The sequence below is a fragment of the Astatotilapia calliptera genome, chromosome 20 (assembly GCF_964374335.1).
Source record: "Astatotilapia calliptera chromosome 20, fAstCal68.1, whole genome shotgun sequence".
In the NCBI taxonomy this organism is placed as follows: Eukaryota; Metazoa; Chordata; class Actinopteri; order Cichliformes; family Cichlidae; genus Astatotilapia; species Astatotilapia calliptera.
This window is the reverse complement of record NC_137441.1, coordinates 30,571,537-30,581,299: the sequence shown is the minus strand read 5'-3', so window position 1 is coordinate 30,581,299 and position 9,763 is coordinate 30,571,537. Positions and strand designations below refer to the sequence as shown.

The 9,763-nt window shown below is 37.0% G+C and overlaps 1 protein-coding gene across 7 annotated transcripts in view; it reads left to right on the top strand.

Moving 5' to 3' along the window:
• Positions 1-93: 93 nt before the first annotated feature.
• The window catches only part of ubr4 (ubiquitin protein ligase E3 component n-recognin 4), a 54,962-nt gene continuing 45,292 nt past the window's right edge, over positions 94-9,763 (top strand). For 4 of the 7 annotated variants that reach the window (XM_026153577.2, XM_026153575.2, XM_026153579.2 and 1 more), the window contains exons 1-15: positions 94-245; positions 2,652-2,749; positions 2,881-2,984; positions 3,138-3,267; positions 3,526-3,671; positions 3,846-3,945; positions 4,470-4,611; positions 4,738-4,862; positions 4,982-5,106; positions 5,214-5,273; positions 5,411-5,601; positions 5,725-5,824; positions 6,342-6,479; positions 6,784-6,901; positions 7,729-7,770. In XM_026153577.2, coding sequence (XP_026009362.2) covers positions 121-245; positions 2,652-2,749; positions 2,881-2,984; positions 3,138-3,267; positions 3,526-3,671; positions 3,846-3,945; positions 4,470-4,611; positions 4,738-4,862; positions 4,982-5,106; positions 5,214-5,273; positions 5,411-5,601; positions 5,725-5,824; positions 6,342-6,479; positions 6,784-6,901; positions 7,729-7,770 — 1,744 coding nt within the window. In that variant the 5' untranslated portion in view covers positions 94-120. The remainder of the gene's footprint in view (positions 246-2,651; positions 2,750-2,880; positions 2,985-3,137; positions 3,268-3,525; positions 3,672-3,845; positions 3,946-4,469; positions 4,612-4,737; positions 4,863-4,981; positions 5,107-5,213; positions 5,274-5,410; positions 5,602-5,724; positions 5,825-6,341; positions 6,480-6,783; positions 6,902-7,728; positions 7,771-9,763) is intronic. The other 3 variants (XM_026153578.2, XM_026153576.2, XM_026153580.2) reach the window with 1 other exon arrangement.

The window sequence follows — 9,763 nt, the reverse complement described above, 5'->3', positions numbered from 1 at the left end:
CCAGTAAACATTTCGAGTGAAATGTTGGCAGGGCTGGTATCAGAGTGAGAGCGCCCCCAAGATTTACTTACACCACAGTTTCTTCTTCCAGTAACTAGTTTTTTCTGTTAGGATTTCAAGATGGCGTCGAGCGGAGGAGATGGGGAACACGAATGGACAGCGGCAGTTCGGCCGCTTTTATCAGCTTCGTACACTGCTTTTGAGACGAAGGAGCTACCTCAGCTTATTGGGTCTATAATCAACAGGTAACCGGTTAATTGTCAATAAATTGCAGGTTCATATTTGCTTGAATACTGCCTGTGTCCACCTAGGCGTAGGCTAGCTAGCTAAATTGCTAACCCTAGCTTGGTTAGTATAGTTGGATGGGAAACGATACCCATTTTGCTAACGTTAGCGGCTAGCAAGCTATTTAAGCTTAACTTGCACTGGCATGGAGTCAGCTCCAGACGTTAGCTGATATGCTAATGACAGCTAACTTACTCAAAATGCTATTTAGCGTTTCCTTTCTGCTGACTACAGAGTTTGAAACAACGCACGTCTTATGACTGATGGACATTTATCTTTAACGTAATGTCAGCGCTGTGCAAACGTTAAACGGTGTCGCAGTGTAAGCTTTAACAAAATTGCTTCATCATTAGCTAGCTAACACAAACATTAGCCGACAGGCTAACTCGGGGGGCCTTCCAACTGGACTGGCTAACCCTCAAACGCCCCAGCCAGAGTAATATTTGACTACGTCAGCTGACTTAATTGGGCTAAATTCAGCAACACTTGCATTATGAGGCGTAATCTGGGCATGTCATTAGCCAAATCACGCATTATATGGGTGGCAAAAATAGCCAGTCTGCCTAACGTCATCTGCTTGTGGTTAGGCTGGAAGTAGGCGGGGGACCTTATCTCTCCACTCATTTTTGATCAGGTGATGGTGGGTTACCGTCAACTTGTTGTTAGTAAAATTGTTATTTAGGGTTATTGCTTCTAAGACTTGTACTTTAGGTAATGCTGAATGGTTCTGCTTAACCACAAAGATGCTGGTGCAGAATGAACTTGTTATCTCGTTACAACATTCCCACCTATTTATGTTCTCATAAAAGTAGGAATATGTGATATTAGTGCTTTGCAAGTATTGTTGAATGATTTATTTGATTCCGTAGTTTTCCCTTGATTCTCTGTTTGTGGCGTAACATAAGCTAGTACACTGAAATAAAAAGCTTCCTAGTATGTCTGTTGGTTTCGTTTTCCAGTGCAACAGGCTGTATGCAAACATAACTATTACGAGGATTGAAAGTAGTGTTGTGTAGTTGAATTATCCTATTGTGCAGTTTACTATAATAAAAAAAATTAAAATAAAATAAGACTCCATTATCTATGTAAGTATTGGATAAAATGTTTCTTTCTTTCAGTTATGTAATTGTAACAAGCCTGCTTATTAGAGGCCCCAGGTGCTTATGTAAAAGTACTTAAAAAATTCCAACCACACCAAAAGCCAGTTCCAATACCAACAGCATAAACACACCTTGTTTCCTTACATCTCAAGTCCTAAAGAACTATTTCATTCTGTGAAGACAACATTGAAGAAGTAGGCTTGAATTGCTAAAGCTTAAATGGCATGCCACGAGTTTGACCATACTGAGTTTGGTAAAGCTGGGTGATAGGTTTATAAATTTTGTGTTCTCACTGTAGCACACTCTAGCACAGATACCAGAATGGCCATGCTATTGCAACTTGTCAATAGCATGTTAGCAATAGCATTCATTTTACTATTTTAATGCTTTTTTGTGAAGGTCATGATTGTTTTTTGTGAAGGTTCAATTAATTATTGATAATATTGACTATTTGTTGCATATATATTGCAATTGATTGTGGTTTGATATATGAAATTTATCTTCTTTTTTTTTTTAAATTTTTTTAACTGAGACAAACTAATGCTCCTGGGAGATGTATCAGAAATGTTAATTAGTTAAGTCACTGAGGTGGTGTATACTGAAGAACAGTAATTATTTTGATGCTAACTTTTAACCAGATTATAAACCATTTAATAACCATTAAACCATTTTATTCTTTTATTTTATTAAAGGGTTGTGTTGACAAAATGTGTAAGAAATGTTAATGGATGGATGATAATAAATTATAATTATAAGAAGTCTGTTTTAAAAAGTTGAATTAATTTTTAAGACTGAATTCTTGCACAAACACATTGGACAAACTGTAGGTAAGCAAAGTTTACATAATTGCAGTGCCTCAGAGGAATCAATTTCACAATTCACAATGTAATGTCACCATAGCAACAGATGGAGCTGATTCTGTCTATATTTTAAAAGTAAGGCTGCAGTCAGCAGCTGTTTTCTTTATTGTTACTTGGACATTTAGTATGGCAGTTGATTTGATGTACATCATGAGAGGTTGCCATCTGTTTAATGTGACACAGCAGAACATGAGATTGTCCCGTGAACACTTTAACTCCCATCTTTGCACCTCTTACTCTTATTTGCGTGGAAGAATTAAGACACTAGTTGAGGAAAGGAGGAGGAGTTAGATCAAATCCACTCTGTGTCACTGTCCTATCTGTATTCTCTACCCCCTCCCCCCAAACAAACTAAAACAACCCACTATAAATGTTGTGTAAAAAGTCATATTTCCTTTGTTTGCAGTGAATCAGACATTCTTCACCACGACAAGCAGTATGAACCTTTCTACTCATCATTCGTGGCACTCTCAGCACATTACATCACCACAGTATGTGGACAAAGTATGTGTATTTCATTTTCTCCTAAGAGTAATAGACAAATTACTGCCACTCACTGACAATGAGCCAGAATCTTTCAGTGAAAACTGTTTTGTTGCTAGATGTTATTTTTGTTCTTTTCTTTGTTTCTACAGTACCAAGAAATCAATTGCTGTCAGTTGCTGCAGCGTGCAAAGTATTGATCGAATTTTCATTGCTGCGCTTGGAGAACCCTGATGAGGCATGTGCAGTTTCACAGGTAAGTGAGACAGTCAGCAGGGTGGGTGTAGTCAATTGTAATACATTAGTGTAGTCATTTCTAGTTATCACTGATTTGCATTTTCTGGTGGTTTTCTGCTTTCTATTTGTATGGAATTATGTATTGAAATAAAAAAAAATTGTTTTTCTTTAGAAACACCTGATCCTTTTAATAAAGGGACTGTGCACTGGCTGCAGCAGACTAGATCGCACAGAAATCATTACTTTCACTGCTATGATGAAATCTGCCAAGTTGCCTCAAACCGTCAAGACACTTTCAGATGGTAAGACTCCATAAAGGACAAAACTGAAAAATGCTTCACTGTCCTGGTAGACAACATGAATAAGTTATATGGCCAAAACTGGAAATTCACTGCATTCACTGGAAGGATTTGGACATTTTTGGTCTATTAGTTTTCTATATACTATAATTATTCAATGAAGCTGTGAGTATTTATCTGCCTGGGCTGTCACAGAGGCCCTTTTGATTAACAGCCTTGACATGTGGTGAAACTCTTGTGCCATTTTTTTTCATTTAATAGTGGAAGATCAGAAGGAGTTACCCAGTGCTGTGAACCCAGAGCTTCGACAAAAAGAAGTACAAATGAACTTCTTTAATCAGCTGACATCAGTTTTTAACCCTGACCTTACCACCATCTTGGCCTCTCCATCAGCAGCACACATGCAGGCAAGTATTAATGACCCAGCTACTCTCGATTGCTATTAGCAGAAGTTACGCAGCTTCTGCTTTTGTTCCCCTTTCCTTTTAAATTAATTTTGTTAGCTGCATTTAAAATAATATTCTGTCACTGTATTGTTGAAAATTATCTTTTGTAATCATTGCATCTCTTGTTAATTACAGGCTGAAAGTGATTGCGATGAACAAAATACAGATCAAGCTGTTCAGACCAAAATGAAAAATGCCTTTGTGTCCCAGAATGTGTCAAGCTTACAGGAACTAGGTAAGTAGTTGTTCCAAGAGACTGGACCTTTGACACTACTATATACAGGTCAGGGTTTAAAAGTTTTATCGCAGCTGTTGAAAGATGGGAGACTAGAAATCTTGGGTTGTTTTTTTTTTTTTTTTTTTTTTTTTTTTGAAAAATATCTGTTTAGTAAATGTCACCATTAAGTCACACTATGATGAATATACTTCAATAATTGATTTTCCAAACAGGAGTGTATATATACACTGTGAGTGGCTGTAATCCAGAATTGAGTTTGTTTTTTCCCCCACACATCCATGTGGAAAATGTACATTTTTTCCCCCCTATTGATTCAAAATGTCAGATGGTCCCTTGTTTACTTTTCACTCTTGAAAGCACGCTTGAGCTCTAAATTATACGTAACCTTGTAAAAGCACTTTTTCCTTTACAAATTGCAATGAAAATTTAGTTTCTTTAGTAATCCTGCCATTAATTAATTTAAAATGAAACTTAATGAGTTATTATTTGATTAAATTTTTGATTTAATGTAATTTTTCCAGGTGGGTCTGAGAAGTTGTTACGAGTGTGCCTCAACCTGCCCTACTTTCTACGCTACATCAACCGCTTCCAGGATGCTGTATCAGCCAACTCATTCTTTATCATGCCAGCCACAGTGGCTGATGCCACTGCTGTTCGCAACGGGTATTCTTTTTTTTTTTTCTTCTTTAAATCTACTGGGCTAATAAGAAATTGTGTTTAATTTTGGCATCTGGCCATTTCACCACTGGCCCCAACATTAAGTTGTTATCCTGTACTTAAAATACATAGATTTCACTCACTGGTGATAGATGTGACCATGGCTTTGGACACACTTTCCTTGCCTGTACTGGAGCCCTTGACACCAGGACGACTACTGGATATGACTGTGCTGGCTCTAAGCTGTCTCTATGCTGGTAGGTGGTTACATTTTTGGTTAAAATAAAACATACCATGTGATTCAGGCTGCTATAACATTCAAAAACCAAACTAAGGAAAAAAACAAAACATCTACAATGCGTTTTTACTTGTTTAGGTGTAAGTGTGGCCACTTGCATGGCCATTCTACAGGTGGGTAGTGGCTTGCAACTTCGCTCTGCCTCCACTGGTACCAAAGAAGAGGACTATGAAAATGATGCAGCCACAATTGTCCAGAAATGTGTAAGTATTATAACTAATCACTTTTAAAAAGTCTTTAATTACTGTCTTACTAACATGTATATTTTAACAAGATTTAAAAAGATGACATATATTTGTCTTCACAACAGCTGGAGATTTATGAAATGATCGGACAAGCCATCAGCAACTCTCGCAGAGCTGGAGGAGAGGTGAGTACCAATTTTGATTGATATATTGCGCAAATAGAAGAATAAATATATATTTATAATTGACAGTCCTAGACTGTCAGTTATAAGTTAAGTATTATGACTGATATTTTTAAAATTCTCTCTTCTCTGTTCTGCAGCATTATCAGAACTTCCAACTGCTTGGAGCCTGGTGCCTCTTAAACAGCCTGTATCTGATTCTTAACCTGAGCCCGACAGCGTTGGCAGATAAAGGAAAAGAGAAGGATCCCCTGGCTGCTTTGCGTGTCCGTGATATTGCAAGTCGCACCAAGGATGGCGCAGGGTCACCTAAACTTGGTCCTGGCAAAGGGTATTTTTAAATCTTAATAAAGACAATTTTAGTTCAGTAGGTATGCTTATGCATAAAAGGTCATTTGTGTGCATTAATGTTTTGCCTTTTTCTGTTTTGATCTTTTTTGTTTTCCCTCTCAAGACACCAAGGCTTTGGGGTTTTGTCTGTTATCCTGGCCAACCATGCAATCAAACTTTTGACTTCACTTTTCCAGGATCTGCAGGTTGAAGCTCTGCACAGAGTAAGTGAAGCAACAAAAAAACGTGACTGCATTAAAACAAAACTGCCATTGTAGCCATACTGTACTTGCCACCGCTATCGCTGGTTTCAGATGTCACAATCGTTTGTAGGTTTAAACCCTCTACTGTAAAATTGAATTAAATACTAATGTAGCTAGTTACATTCAAGCCTTCATCTCTTGTTTGAGGAACCAAAAGAATTTTTTTTTAAATTACTGTACCTCAGTTAAATCTTCATGGCTTCATATTTAGTATAAGTTCCTTGTTGTTTTACAAGATTGCATGTTTATTTACAGATTTGAAAGTTGTTGTATTTTTTGTTTGTTTGTTTGGGTTTGTTTTGGGGTTTTTTTTGGTTTTTTTGGTTTTTTTTAGCATTTTCATTCTTTGTTACCCTTTCAGGGTAGGAAATGAATTCAATTAATAAAAAATTCAAAAGCATCCAAGTATGCTTCAGTAATTACTGAAAGTATTTTGTGTTCCTTAAAAGCCGTTTCCCCCCTTCTGCCAAATCTAAAGGGTTGGGCAAGTGATGGACCACCGGCTGAGCTCAACATCATGGCACAGAGCACTTCCAGCCAGAGGGTTCAAAGACTCATTGACTCTGTTCCCTTGACAAATCTGCTCTTCACACTTCTCTCCACCTCCTACAAAAAGGTGCTGTCAGTTGTATTTGTAATTTGCATTTGCAGTTATGCTGTTTTATTGATTTGAACATTAATTGTGATATTGTGATACAAAAGAAACAAGCAACAGATTTTGTCTGGTTCATTTTTATCTTTGTAGTTTATCCTTTTTTATCCCTTACAAAATTAGTGGATGTCTAGATGATTATTTATTGAAACCAGCCATTTTCAAATGTAGGTATACTGCAGCTGACTTCTCGGGTGAATCCTGGAAACTTTCTGTGTCCCAACCAAACTTTTAAACGTTGACTTTTATTTCATTTATCTGCTGTTAGGCTTGTGTTCTCCAGCGTCAGAGAAAGGGCTCAGTCAGCAGTGATGCCAGTGCTTCTACAGATTCAAACACCTACTATGAGGATGATTTCAGCAGTACAGAGGAGGACAGCAGCCAGGGTATTTATTTTCTTTGGATTCAAACAATTGTTTGTTACATAAAGTATGCATTTACATAGCAGCTCAGTTATGCAAATAAAGAGACATACTGCTCCCTGTGTGCTGCAGACAGTTTTTTCTTAAATCCTGGGTTTAGGAATGCAGATGATACTCTCAACAATTCAGACATTGTTATGCTACTCCTGGATTGATTAATAAAAAAGCAACAACTTAAAAAATACAGACAATCCACTGAAAAACAGGGGATTACATTAGCATGACCATATGTATCTATATTGTAATTATGAAGCACTCTACTTTTGCAATTAATATATACAAAAATGCAATTTATTAAAATATATTGATAATTTAGGGTCAAACTTTCTTGCATTTATGGACAATTAAAAACAAAGATGTTGTCATCTAGCTTTAAAGGTAAAGGGGAGACACATGAACTCACCATTTAAGGACTCAATTCTGTTTTAACATAGTGACCAAGAAGTGTTGTTTCATTCCTACAAGGTATGCTTCAGGTTTCTCTGCATCACAGTGGGGATTCAATTGGTGAAAGTAAAGTCACATATATTTTTACACATTTCCATTTGATCTGAGTTTCTGTCAGTGCTGAGCTGGATAAGATAACAAATGCAGTATTTTCAGTATTTGGGAACATTTTTAAATTGGTTTAATTGAAGGAGTGAAACAAGTGTGCTGTCAGTGGTTAAGTCAGTGAGGTAATGACAGCAGTGCGAAGGGTAAACTCATACATACGCTCACAGTGATGTGATTTAAAAAAATTTTGTCCATCACAATAATACCAGTGTAGTTGACAGTGTCTACTATTTCAGCAGAGAGAAGACAGGAGAAGACAAGTGCAGCTTGTGTCTCAGGTTAGCAGTTTTCTGTCCTCAGGTCAAAGACTTGGTGTCCGCTGTCCTAAATTCATTTTTGTTATTGTATGTCTCACAATTTAGACTCTGAGCCTTGATCCTAACGGCCTAGAAAATGATAAAGCCACAGATGAAGTCTTTGACAAAATACTCCCTGTTATCAGAGTTGCTCTGCCTTATAATTCATATGAACTAAATTAAACTTGTTTTATCAAAGAGGTTCATCTGTGGCTTGTTGTTTTAAAGAATAATACCAGTGGTGTTGATATGTGGGATATTATTTAAACTATTAACTACTGAAGCTTTCATTAAAACTAGTTAATTATCTGAATAATTACACTAACAGTTACTGACAGAAGTCATAAAACATTTCTCAGTGATTTATTTTAAGAGCTTTACCTCTATTACTTTATCATCCTTTTGTCTTCCAGTTTCTGCCTCTTTCCTTTTTCAACAGCGACTCCAAAGAAAGAAGTTTGTTATAAGATAGCTGCTAATAGTAATGCTTTAAAAGTATAACATTTATTGCTGGCCTAATGACTTTTCAGGTCGTGGTTGAAATTAAAATTAAACAATTTTCAGTATGGTAGAAAATTATTTTTGAAATTGGCTGTGATACTACAAAATGATAAAATCCATTTTACCCCCGACTCTTGAATCTATTTTAACACAAATGAGGATAAAATTGTTAGAAAACTTATTTAAAAAAAAAAAAAAAGTGAAAAACTCTTGATGCAAAAATAATCAAGACCCACATCAAAGCAGTGGTATCATTCTTAAATACAATAAATTCAAGTTGTGCTTAATGAGCTTAAACACGCAATGCTACATCTTGCTGTCACCTGAAAAGTTCATTTTTGTATGTTGCATGCAGATGTGAATATCAAATTATTGTGATATTCTTTTGAAACACTAAAGTTGTCTTGTTTTTGTATTTGAAAACTTTCAGTGTAGTTGAGTGATATCACCTTTTTAAAGAATATGAATGTTTTGTGCATGGTAAGTGCACAGAGCACAATGAATCAATGAAATTTGTGGCTATAAATTTAAAAACATTATGGGGAAGGATCCAGAGCTAATATAGATGGTACACCCATGTAAACTAAACCAGGCAGTACCATCTCTCTAGATTGGTGCTATTAATTTGTCTCCTAGCTAGAGCTGGTTGGTGTCAGACACCTATTAGTGTTCACTGAAACCAGCCAGGTCAATGCTGCTCTGTTAGGAATTTTTTTTTTTTTTTTTCCTCCATAGCTAAGCAGAAGAGTTTTACAAAGATGAATGCGTCTTATTCTATTCATGAACTAATTTTTTCCTCCAAGGCAGGGTCTAGGAAAGACTGGTCAAATTTGTAATTTGTTTTGTTAACTTAAACGCACATTCTCCAAAAAGTTGATTCTGTTCATCTGGACCTAGCGTTTTGTGGGAGAAACGTTTCGTCACTCATCCAAGTGACTTCTTCAGTCTCAGCTGACTGCAGGTTTCCCCAATCTTATAAACAGTGCATTTGCATAATGACTGAAACCAGCCCACTGAAGGAACAATGGGCTGGGAGGTCAGTTCCTTAATCTTAATTATGCAAATTCTCATAACCATTGATCAACAACCACTGACCAAAACCCACTGATCAAAGACCACTGAGCAATGGCCATGAGTACCATTCACAGACAGTTGGGGAATGGCTGCAATCACAGCATTGTAAGATATACCCTTAGGCCCCCTCCTCGATTCAGAGATGGTCTTTCCCTTTTCACGTAAATGGCCTCCTTGACTCCACTCTCAAACCAGCGTTCCTCCCTGTCCAGGATGTGTACATCCTCATCATTGAAAGAGTGTCCACTGGCCTATAGGTGTAAATAGACTGCAGAGTCCTGGCCTGACGAGGTAGCTCTTCTGTGTTGTGCCATCCGCTTCGCCAGAGGTTGTTTGGTTTCCCCGATGTATAAATCCTGGCAATCCTCCTGGCACTTAACAGCGTACACTATGTTACTCT